Source organism: Hydra viridissima, unplaced genomic scaffold, assembly GCF_058129835.1.
Source record: "Hydra viridissima isolate aposymbiotic clone 2 unplaced genomic scaffold, HvirCarnegie_v1 scaffold_1, whole genome shotgun sequence".
NCBI classification, from domain to species: domain Eukaryota; kingdom Metazoa; phylum Cnidaria; class Hydrozoa; order Anthoathecata; family Hydridae; genus Hydra; species Hydra viridissima.
The window spans coordinates 8,437,331-8,451,060 of NW_028324300.1; the positions used below are offsets into that span (position 1 = coordinate 8,437,331).

At 27.2% G+C, this 13,730-nt stretch overlaps 2 protein-coding genes across 2 annotated transcripts in view; one reads left to right on the forward strand and one right to left on the reverse strand.

Annotated features, from left to right (window-relative positions):
* LOC149893208 (uncharacterized) overlaps nucleotides 1-13,730 on the reverse strand; it is a 37,078-nt gene that overhangs the window by 1,475 nt on the left and 21,873 nt on the right. The gene's annotated exons all lie outside the window — the stretch shown is intronic.
* Nucleotides 10,950-13,395, forward strand: LOC145196657 (uncharacterized). Its single transcript, XM_090085889.1, has one exon. It carries the CDS (start codon nucleotides 11,770-11,772, stop codon nucleotides 13,372-13,374), a length of 1,605 nt encoding a protein of 534 aa, XP_089942015.1. The 5' UTR covers nucleotides 10,950-11,769; the 3' UTR covers nucleotides 13,375-13,395.

A 13,730-nucleotide genomic window follows, 5' to 3' on the forward strand; every position in this document is an offset into this window, starting at 1 on the left:
TGATCTGTTATGTTACTTTAATATTATTGTGTAAACTGTTTTGTTAGTCAATATACAATAGATAGAAGCATAAATATAACCTAAAATCTAAGATTTTGAATAGGTCTTAATAATAGCCACTCGTTTGAGCCATGGCTCCTATTTGTAACAGATGTGGATATTATTAGGACAATTTAATTTATTGTGTATACAGACTATATTATAAACTATGTTATAGTTTATATATAAACTATGTGTATATATACACAATGTATATATGTATAGACTATATGTATGTATGTAGACTATATTATAAACTATATTATAGTTTATACACAATAAATTAAACTATTATCCCAATATTACCTATAATTTTATTTACTTTACTGCGTATAATTACTAAGTATAATTAGTTTTTACTTTACAGTGTTTATTATAAGAGTTTGTTATGTTTGTAATGTTTGTGATTACGTAATTTCATTAGTTTCATTAATTTCAATTTTATAGTATATATATATTTATAGTAATATTTAGAATAATTACAGTTTATAACCAAAATTTATAAACAAACAATAACATAAATGGTTTTAAATTTTTTTACAATTTCAAACATAATTATGTTCTTTTTTTTTTAGTTTTCTTTGTTATGATTTGATTAGTTTGCTTTCTGTTGAAACATGGTTTCTGTTGAAGCATGTTCAACAAAGTGAAGCATTAAAATTACAATACTTGCATGTGATTTGAGTTTCATTTTTTTTTATAGAAAATAGTGTAATTTATTAGTATTTTATTATATTTTAGTATTTTAGTATTTTATTTATTAGCTTAAAGACTTCTTTAGACAATAATATGCACATCATTTTTAGCTTAAAATAAAACAGAAATTAATCATTAACCTACATCAGCGTACATCTCAAAAGAAGATAATAAAATACTACTTGTTTTATCTTCATCTTCAATTAGCTTCGTAAAGTCTAAATGTGATGTGAGAAAGAATTTTGGTGAAATGGACAGTATATGTGCTGGAATTAAAATACTTAGTGATCAATGCTACAATATTCATATATAGCACATGAATTAAGTAATTGAAAATTTTGAAAACTTTGAAGGTTAAATTAAAAATAAATTGTACCATTATAATTTGTTGAAGTTAAATAACATAAGGAAAAAATATGATTTTTCATTATCTCAATAGTAAAATGAAAGTTTAATTTGAATTTAAATTTTTGGCAAATACTACAAGTGCCAAAATACTATAAAGCGTATAGCTTACAAGTATGCTAGAAGTTATAGAAAGCATATTTAAACTGTTTGGATTACACGAGTTTGATCAACTTCTACTCGGTTATGTGGTAAATTGATGATTATGAAAAGGGCTTTAATATATGCAATTGTGCGATTTGTCTGTGACTTTATTTAAAGATTGTAAGAAGAAGGATAGCGAACCATTCAATTTGGTTAAGTTATTTTTTATATACAACAATAATTTTTTTCTTTTTTTTTTTGTTGCAATTTGACAGTTTTAACTTAATGCATTGGTTTATTTTCAAAAATTTGAAATTTTTAATAGTATAAATAAATTTTAATAATTTGTCCGGTGGAGGTTGAGATTGTTGTCGACTTAATTATTATCAAGTCTTTAAAAATATTTTGCTGACCAAGACAAGTCCGTGAAACGATCTGGTCTCTAAATTATCCCATAAGTTGAATTTAAATAATAGAAGTTTTTGAAGAAGTTATTTATGCCAGGAAATTAATTATAAACATATTATTTTCAGTTTTAATGCCAAATAGTTTGTACAGAATATTTTACATGAAAAAATATAGACCTAGACTATTTTTATTTTATCTCTCTAAAATCACGATCGCTTGTCCAGATTAGATTATGGTTTTTTTTTAAAGAAATGAACTTCATAGTTTAATAATAGTCTGATCTATATATTTTCAAACTGAAAATACGTAGAACAGATTATATTATTAAACAGGTTTTTCTCCTTCGCCAATAGAACCCGTTTTTATCGGTGAAGGAGAGTGTCTATTCAGTTGACTTGCTATAGTCAAGATATCGCTAAGGTCTGCAATTCAAGTACTTGCAAAGTACTCAGTTAATTAGGGTTCTAGTTCCTAATTTTATCCGAGTTCGTATGTTGTTTTAAACAAAGCTCAAAAGAGTTAACTTAATTTAGAAATAAGCTGTCCAAATTAGGCACTAGCGTCAATGATTTAACACTGCAGAAAAGACAGCGATTTTGTTATATAAAAATTACAGCATCGCGATTGCCTAACTAAATATTGCATTCGAAACTGAGCGCCCCCTGTTTATAACCTATATATTGAAACTTACCGCATTACAGAAAATAATCGAAATCCGAGGGCCAGTTTAGTCTAAATGAACTGCCGATGCTTTAGGACAATTAAGAAATCTGAATACTTAAGCCGTGAGGATTGGTCATTAAATGGTTTTACCGTTTGGAGCTTTAAATTCAATTGTCCCACCACATCAGAATGGCAATAAAACTATGTGCGATAATAAAGATTACTTATAGTCTGATTTGTCGGATATAATAATGATTCATCGGACGGTGAATATAATAATGGTTGTCATTCATCGGACGGTGAATATAATAATGATCGTCAGGAATATATATATTTTTGCATTACATCAACAGCTCCATTTTAGTTAATGAAATTAGTAATATTTTTTTTTTACCACAAATTTTTATAATATAATTTATGAGGTGTTGAAATTAAGTATTTATTTTTATTATGTATTTAAATTTTTTAATACTATAATTCCCTTAAGCTTAAAAAAAATCAACTAATGCATAACTAATCAATGATTGACAAAAATATTATTGATTGCATTGAAGGAAAAATTTTTTGGTCCTAGCTTGGTGTAGGCAATTTACTGCACGCCCTATTATAAGTTTGTTATCTGAGGCTTTCATTTGCAAAAACTTTTAATAAATTTACATGCCGACAAAATGGATATCTCTTGCGGGTATAGCCCAATAGAATAATATTATATTTGTCACCGTCACCTTGAAACAGCCCTAATTACAAAAATAAATAGGGTGAGAATATATTCTTAATTTGAAATGTAAAATAAATTCTATGACATTACATTTTTAATAATATGTGGTTATGAAAATAACCGTTTTTTGGAAGCAGTTCTCATCATCACTAACGGAGATTCTTCACTTTACACCATTGTATCAAAACTCACCATGATACTTTTATTTCTGAAATAAAATTAAAAAATTCAAATTATATAATATTAATAATGTTCAAATTTATAAATACAACAAGAAAAGTGGGTGAGTGAGGATTCATTTCCAACCCCAATTTGGTTAAACTGTAATTTAACAATTATTTTTGTTTGTTTTTGGTCAAAAATCAAATAACTGTTCTCAAAATTATGCTTTGTAAGCGCCCATTTTTTGCCATTCTGACCAAAAAAAGAAAAGGGTGTTGTTTGTACTTTTTCGTACTCCCTGAGTTGATTTCTAACTTTTTTCGGTCTTTAAAATAACTTTTTTTTTCGAAAAAACCTAAAACTGACCTGACAATGGTAAAATTAAAAACTACCAAGCAAGAGTATATATAAATATATATATAATATATATATATATATATATATATATATATATATATATATATATATATATATATATATATATAAATTAGTAAAAACACTTATCTAATTTTTAGTTGTCTTCAACGGCTTGTTTCTCCATCAGTAGGTTCATCAGGAAGCTTCGTGATGAACCTACTAATGGAGGAACATGCAAGACAATTAAAAATTAAATGTGAAGACAATTAAAAATTAGATGTGTTTTTACTAATTTATTATTGCTCTGTTCTTTAAGAACATTGAGCACTCTATTTGAAGAATACACTAACACATATATATAGATATATCTATATATATCTATATCTATATATATCTATATATCTATGTACATATCTATATATATCTATATATATCTATATCTATATATCTATATATCTATGTACATATCTATACACATCTATATATATCTATATATATCTATATATATCTATATCTATATCTATATCTATCTATCTATCTATCTATCTATCTATCTATCTATATATATAAATATATATATATATATATATATATATATATATATATATATATATATATATATATATATATATATATATATATATATATATATATATATGAGAGAGAGAGAGATTAAAATATGCATATCATATTAAAATATGCAAAAAAACATACTTTGCAAATGTAGTTTAATCCAAGAAACAGTCCAAACCATAATAAAATGTCAGATGATTTTTAGCATGAATTCTTTTAACTGGCATCGACGACCTGCAAGATGTGAAAGTGGAAAAGATTGCAATACATTTTTTTTCAAGCACAAAAGAACATGACTTCTAAATTGTTTTTGATTGAACCAAATATTTTCAACAGGGTTTTTATTGTTTGATAAAATAAATTCAATGAAAGCCAGTGAAAACAAACCGCAAAATAATATCTTTTTATTTTAATCAAATTTATTAAAAATTCAATAAAAACTTAATTATGAACTTACATGGGTGCTTGAACGGCTATGTTCAAAAAATTAGTCAAATTACTTTTTAAAAAAGTCAAAGCTAGCGGAATGCTATCAAAATAAGACACTTTGTAAACTATCCTGTCTAAAACACTTTGTTAACTATGAAAAATAAGTTAAATGTTTATAAATATATTTATTTAAATCTATACAATTTTTATTTATTATTGTAAGATTGATTAAGGTAAATAAACAAATTATTACTTGTTCTTGTTTACAACTTTGGTTATTGTAAGTGTAATAAGCATGAACCACTGATCTCTATAATAACTGGATAGCGCAACTCCGAGCAAAACTTCTTATTTTTTGACGCCAAAATCGCCATATTGGAAAGCCCCAAAAATTTAAATCCCGTAAGCTTAAAGTTTTGTTTTTCGACTAATCGCTTTAAATACACAGTATCAGATTTCAGCTAAGAAGAAAATACAATTATGAGCGGATTAAAAAAAGATCTTCGAGGTTCAGAGTGTTCTGCTTATGGGTGCAAAAAGAGGAAAAGAACTGGGGGCTTAAGAAGTGATAGTTCAGGAAGTTCCGATGAGGAATCTACTGTTAAAAGAAAATTAAAAAGAACTTTTCATTTGTATATAATGACCACTGCTTTCTTTAATGATATTATAAAAACAATAGTATTATAATTAGATTAATATTACAATATATCTTTATCATAGATTCTATGACAATAATATATATATATATATATATATATATATATATATATATATATATATATATATATATATATATATATATATATATATATATATATATATATATATATATATATATATATATATATATTAGCATTGCTTATAACATTAATGTTTTTTTAGATTTCCTTTAAATGAAGACCGTAAGAGAGAATGGATTTTAAAGATGCATCGTGATAATTGGCAACCAAGTAAATCTAGTGTTATCTGCTCAGACCATTTTATGGAAAGAGACATTGATAGAACTGGTCAGACAGTTCGACTTAGAAATAATGCAATACCTACTCGATTTAAACAGTTTCCTGACCATCTAAAAAAGGTATGCAAAGCACAAACTTATATATATATATATAAAATTAGATATAAGTATATATCAGTATGCACCTTTTGATTCTTAATTACCCACTGCAAAATGCCTGAGGCTTGTAACATATTTGCAAGGTAAACAGCTTACACATTGTTGTATGAATCATTAATTGGGCAATGTTAGTGTATTACAACCCAAAGGTTCCTTAGGCTGTATATAGTAAATAGTAAATTAAAAATTTTTTTTAATATTATTATTATTATTATTATTATTATATATATATATATATATATATATATATATATATATATATATATATATATATATATATATATATATATATATATTAGGCAATAAAATTGCAAACTGAAGTAGATAGTGAAAGCAAAGAATCAACTATAGTGGATGATTGCAGCTCTAGCTATATGGAATTAAATAAAAAACTTGAAACAAGCCAACAAAAAATTTGCATTTTAAAAAAGAAGCTAAAAATTGTTCAGGGAAAGTGTAGCAGAATGAAAAAAACAGTAATTTCCATAAAGTCTGTGGTTAAAAACTTGAATAAAAACAAAATGATTTCCCAAAACTGTCAAGAAATGCTTTTAAAGACATTTTCTGGAGTACCAAGAGCACTTATGCAAAAAATAGTTAATGGTAAGGATTCCAAAAAGGGGAAAAAATATCCTCCTGAAGTTAAGGCATTTGCATTGACGTTGCAATTTTATTCTACAAAAGCATATGAGTTTGTGCGAAAAACATTTGATTTTGCCTTGCCTTGCCAATCACACATTCGAAAATGGTATGCAAAAATTGATGCGAATCCTGGTTTTACAAATCCTGCATTTGAAGCTATAAAGATAAAAGTTAAAGAAGCAAAATGTAAAGATAAAACAGTAGTTTGCTCTCTTATGTTAGATGAAATGAGCATTAAAAAACATATATCATGGGACGGTGAAAAATACAGTGGTTACGTTGATCTTGGCTGTGATATAGATGATGACTCAACACCTGTAGCAAAGGATGCATTAGTTTTTATGGTTGTAAGTATTAACAGCTCATGGAAAGTTCCATGTGGATATTTTTTTATTAACGGTCTCACTGCAAGTGAAAGAGCTAATCTCATTAGAGTCTGTATTCAGCGTTTGTCTGATGTTGGTGTCAAAGTTGTATCAATTACTTGTGATGGTCCATCTTGCCATTTTAGTATGCTGGCAGAACTTGGGGCTTCATTGAAAGTTACTAATATGGTACCTTCATTTTCACATCCACTCATAACAAATGAAAAAATTTTTGTTCTTCTTGATGTATGTCATATGCTAAAACTGATGAGAAATACATTAGCAGAAAAAAGCATTTTGTTTGATTCAGAAAAAAAACAAATATGCTGGAAATACATTAAAGATTTACACAACCTTCAAGATGCAGAGGGTCTGAGACTTGGTAATAAACTTAAATCTCAACATATAGATTGGAGGCAACAGAAAATGAAAGTTAACCTTGCAGCTCAAGTGTTCAGTTCTAGTGTTGCTGATGCTATCGAATACTGTTGGACAGAACTTAAGTTACCACAATTTAAGGGTTGCGAAGCTACAGTAAAACTTATACAATTGATTGATCAGCTTTTCGACCATCTTAATTCAAGAAATCCATTTGCTAAGGGTTATAAAGCAGCACTTCGCATCAGTAATAAACACATCTGGAATCCATTTTTTGATGAAGCTTACAGGTATATTTTGTAAATATTCAAATTAAATTGTTTAAATGCTTTTATATTTCTCTCTCTCTCTCTCTCTTTATATTCTTACCTTATATCTTATCTTTATATTCTGTAAAATTGCCAGGTACATAACTGGTCTTCAAAATGAAATGGGTACAGAAATGCACACAACAAAAAGAAAGACTGCTTTTATTGGATTTCTTGCAGCAATAGAAAGCACAAAGCAGGTATGCATGCAATATATATATATATATATATATATATATATATATATATATATATATATATATATATATATATATATATATATCTTTCTCATTTACTAATATACTTTTACATAACCATATGCTCTTTAAAAAATTGAAATTTATAACAAGCATTAATAAATATACCTGTGTTTCTGTTATTTTCTCATTTGTTTTCAATAACTTGCCATGTTTATTATTAAGAACTTTATATATCAGCATTAAACTGATAAATGTAAGTTAAATTAATAATAACTTCTAGTTTCTGTTCGTTTTTTAAACTACACATGTCTTTAGATCTTTCATACTTTGGTTGAAAAAAAACAAGCACCTCTTAAATATCTTTTAACATACAAACTTAGTCAGGATCATTTAGAGCTCTTTTTTGGGGCAATCCGCTCATCTGGTGGGTTTAATAACAATCCAACTTGTCAGCAATTTACAGCAGCATACAAAAGACTACTTCTCAGAAGTAGCATCACAGGTGGCACTGGCAACTGTGAAACTAGAGACCCAGTTAGTATACTTCATGTATTAGATAATGCAGACAGTAGAAGCACTTTAAGTATTGCAACTATTATCAGGAAGTATAATCTTTTAGATATTATAACACCACAAACTACTGATCACGATTACTTAAAAGCACCAAATGTAAATATATTATCAGAGTATAAAAAATCTGCTATATCATATATTGCTGGTTATGTTGCCAAAATGGTTGAAAAGCAATTGGTATGCATACAATGCTGTAAAGCTATTGGTTCAATTGAGTATTGTCATGAATCTACCTTTCTTTCTTTTAAAGATAGAGGTGGTCTTTTCAAACCTTCAATAAGTGTAATCAAAGTGTGTGAAATGACTGAACAAAATATTGTTAGAATGTTATCAACACTTTCTGGAAATTTGCCAAGAATAAAATGCAGTATAGTTGATGCTATTGCAATTTCTGTTTTGGAAGCAATAAATTTATCTTCAGTGTTTCGAGATTTAGATAACCATATGTTTGATACCCCAATTTATGAAAATCATATCTTTACTCTTGTTAAGTTACTTGCTAAGTGCTACTGCAAAATAAGATTGCATCAGCTCGGAAAATTAGAATCTGCAAAAGTTTCAGGAATAAATGTCAGAAAGACTCTCAGTAAACTAGTTTTGTTCAAAAATCAATGAAAGTAACAACCAATTTGAATTTATATATCATAGTTTTGACGATTATCTTTGTATGATGTTTTGTTATACTTTTTGTATTATTGTTATTTGAGAGTTTCTATTATTTTTGGATAACAATATATTTTGAACATGACTCTCGGTTGTATATATAAATGTTTGATTTAACATTTTTTCGTGTAAAGTCACTTGTAAAGTTACTATTTAACTTCTTTTACAAAGCAATTTTTTGTAACGCAAATGTTTTTCGTGTGTTCTCCGCTTTTTAAACTTTAAAACATTTAAAATATGATAATATCATTGAAATATGTATTTTGGTTGAGTTGATATAAACGAAATAGAAAACACAACATAAACAAATCTTCAATCTCTGTATTTTCAAATTCCGTTCAGCGTTCTGGGGCTTTCCAATATGGCGATTTTGGTGTCAATTTTGATATTAGAGATGCGCTATCCAGTTATTATAGAGATCAGTGGCATGAACGGACGGCCATTTTTATTCAATTGCATTAAATTTTGTGTTGATACGCAAATTACGGCAAACGAAAAACTTGACCTGATTCTGAGCCATGGGATCGTCTGCCAACCGTTTTAATTTGTTTAGGTTTGGAAAGCACGCGTGAAAGTTTTAAACTTTTTCAAATTACCGGCTTGTTGTCTGAAAACAACATAAACGATTTGTTTATAGTTACGTAGTTATTTATATCCATGAACAATGATTTTGCCTGTAAAACCTTTTTCCATAAATAGTTCAACCTTTAAACATCTTGTATTTATTGAAATATTTATTCCACTGGTTAACATACCGAGTTTTTTCCAATTTTTATTTTGAAAAGTAATTTTTCTAAACAACAAACTTTCTTAAAGTATAATGGCTCCTTAGACCGGCTATGAAAATAAAAGTAATTCTGGCATTCGGAAATATTTTTTACGAGAAGAAAAAAAGCAGCGATGTGTAAATAACCAGCCGTAAAAAATTTTTTTAAAAAGTTGGGTCAAAAGCAGGATGAATAAAAATAATAGATCAGCAATTTGATGAAGACAAACAATTAGAAGAATACGATTTTTCAGAGAGGGTTTTTCTTACAATGAAGATTCACTTGATCTTCAGGCTAGTTATAGATATTTTGGTAACCAATGTGATGGAACTGTAATTAAGGAGCTATAGAAATTGAATCAATATTCAAACAAGCGCCAACAAAAACGGCATTTCGTAGAAGTATGTTTTGGTTGTGTGTTATGAAAGCAAATAGATATTTGCTAAAATAAAAGGCTTTAGAGCTGTATAGAACAGGCTTTTGTTAATGCTTCAACGCGTTTATTTAATAAAAAATTGTGTACAAATAAGCGTAAGTCTAACTGATGGTGAATCTTTTTCTTTTTCTAGTAATTAATCTTTGTATATTTTTAAATAATTTGTATCAGAATGACAGCAAAGGTGAACAAATACGAGTAGAATCTTCATGTATCTAAGTGATGGTAGAAGCAATTTTGAGCCGGAATCTGACGTGGAACTCCTTCTTTAATAAGATTTTGATAGCTATTTAGTCGAGTTACTAAATAGTCACTTCAAATCTACCCATGTAGCAAGCAATATTGGCGCAATATTGGCGCGATATTGGGTATCTTGGCAAATATCGGCCAAGTTATGCCATATAGCACCAATATTGGCAAACATTATTACGCCAATATATGCATCCCAATATTGGGCTAATATTGGCAAAAAATATTTCGCCAACATCGGCATATCATTATCAGCAATAATTTGCATGCCAATATTTCCCCTATATTGTTATTCAAATATAAAAACGTCAATATTGGCGCAATATTGATTTGTTATTATTACGCCAATATTGGCAAATATCGACTTTTTACATATTTGTACGCATGCGTCATGTTATCAAAAATTAATAATGTCCTTTTTTTTTGTTCACAATTAAAAGTTCATTTAAAAAAAGTTTATATGTTGCAGACTGGATATTGTTTACTTTTGTTTTAATATGTAGTATGTTTGTTTATTTGTTGTAAGAAAAATAAAAATTAACAAGCAAATATTATTTGCATTTTACTATATATATATATATATATATATATATATATATATATATATATATATATATATATATATATATATATATATATATATATATATATATATATATATATATATATGATAACTTTTTAATATGGATGACAGCTAATGCATATATATGACAGCTAATGCACTTACATAATAGTTTCTTTGATGAAAATATTTTGTTATTAATTGTTATGTTTTTTTAAATGATCTTAGTTTTTCAATACTTATAAATTATCTAAATACATATACAAGAAAAGTTGATAACTTTTAACAGGAAGCATTTAAATACAATTGCCTTGTTAAAATTGTTTATTATCATAATTAAATAGTTTTTTTTTTAAATATGGCATTTAATTTTAAAATTTAGTTTTATAGCTGTTATGTCAAATTTTATTATACTGAAGGTAAGGTAAGGAGGAATATTTATACACACACTTCAAATTTATTAATTATTGTCAAAGTTAAAAAGTTTAAAAATAACTGAAAGTTATTTCCAAAATTAATTTTGATTGTTTTCTATATCCTAAATTCTATATAACTTTATTTCCCTTTCTTTACTTTAAAATTTATTTTTACAATGCTACATTGTTGTTTAGCTTACGCATTATTACTAACAATTACAATGATAAAATAATAAGGTATATCACAGACTATACTTTAAAATATAAATTATAACTTACTTCGTACCTTAACTACTCAACAAAGTAAATTGTCAAGGATGATGAAAATGTTTTTGACCTTACAAGTGATGACCAGGGATACTATCCAACTTTTTCAAGTAGTGATGATGACAGAGAAGAAGTAGTTTCGTTAAGGGAATTACTTGTAAAATGGTCAGTAAGACATAACATAACACATAGTTCATTTTCAGACTTACTTAAAATACTATCGAAGTTTCATGAAGATTTACCTAAAGATGCAAGAACATTACTCAAAAGTAAAAGTTCTAGTATCATAGTTATGAGAGATATGTATGAACAAGAAGCAGAGTATGTTTATCTTGGAATAAAAAGTAAATTAGTGAGTTTACTTGCAGTAACATGCAATGATAACTGGATAAATAATGATGTTTATTTAGTATTTAGCATTGATGGCTTGCCTCTATTTAAGAGCTCTGCAAAACAGTTTTGGCCATTGCTTTGTTCCGTTCAACTGGGAAAAAATTTATACAAGCCATTTATAATATCAATATTTTGTGGAAGGAGTAAACTGAAAAGTGCTGAAATATTTTTAGCTGATTTTGTTACCGAATTTAGCTTTTTGAAAAAATATGGTTTGTTTGTAAATGGTAATCACTTTAACATACATGCTAAAGCTTTTGTTTGTGATGCACCAGCACGTGCATTTGTAAAAGGTATCAAAGGACACAATGCTTATTACGGATGTGAAAGGTGCATTCAAAAGGGAGAACGTGTTGACAATAGGACTGTATTTCTTGAGGTAAATTCAATTAGGAGAACAGATGCTTCATTTGCATGTTATGAACAAGAAGAACACCATAAACCTGAAGTTGTTCCACCATTATTAAAACTAAATATTGGTCATGTTTCACAATTTCCCCTAGAGTATATGCATCTTGTCTGTCTTGGTGCAACACGCAGATTATTACTGCATTGGCTACGAGGTAATCGACTTGTTAAAATAAGCATGCAAATTGCTGATTTAATATCAAGTGAGATGAAAGCCCTTGCACCACATGTCACTGTTGAATTTTCCCGCAAACCCCGAACATTGAAAGATATTGACCGATGGAAGGCTACTGAGTTTAGGCTGTTTTTGTGCTATGTAGGACCTGTAGTGTTGCGAAGTAATCTTGAAGATAAATTATACAATCATTTTATGCTTTTGCATGTAGCGATCACCATTTTAATTAATCCTGCTATTTATTTGACATATATTGACTATGCAGAAAAGCTCATTAATGAGTTTGTTAAACAAATGCCAATTTTATATGGTAAATATTCTTTAAATTATACAATGCACAGCATTTCTCATATTTGCGATGATGTACGAAAATTTGGTTCTTTGGATGAATATAGTGCATTTCCCTTTGAAAATACTTTAGGCACAATTAAAAGAATGTTAAGATCTGGTCGAATGCCACTCCAGCAGTTGTGTAGGCATTTATCGGAAAGAGATGAAATAGACAACAATCTTATCACTCATTCTTCCGATTTTCAAACACTTCTTAAAAACTCACACAATGAAGGTCCAACATTAGGACATTGTGGAAAAGAATACAGTGGAGTTCTCTATGCTGGGTTTAATTATTCCACATTAAATTGCAACAATTGTGCTTTACTTAAAAATGAAAATATTGTTGTAATTGTTAACATTATTGAAAGTGATGAAGTTATAATTGTTGCAAAAGTATTTGGCATTAAAAAAGGATTTTACAAATACCCTTGCAATTCTGCTCAGCTAAATGTGTTTCGAGTAACAAAATTGTCAGACCAATTGTTTGCATTTCCTTTAACAACAATAATAACAAAGTGTTTATTATTTCCAAGAGGAAAATATTTTGTTGCATTTCCATTGTTGCATCATAAATGTTCAGAAATTTAATATTATATCAAGATGTTTCAACTTTTTCCTTTATATTTTATTTTTTCACAACATATATATATATATATATATATATATATATATATATATATATATATATATATATATATATATATATATATATATATATATATATATATATATATATATATATATATATATATATATATATATATATATATATATATATATATATATATATCAGGGTGTTAGATAACTCATTGGCACTGTGTATACAACAAAATTCCCAATTGATTTAAAATTCAATGATTTTTGTAGTAGTAGTAGGACAATTTCAATAAAAATTTAATATTATATCAAGATATTTCAACTTTTTCTTTTTATATATATATATA

Coding starts and splice junctions, on each gene's coding strand:
- LOC145196657 (XM_090085889.1), top strand. CDS start 11,770: ATGAGAGATATGTATGAACAAGAAGCAGAGTATGTTTATCTTGGAATA.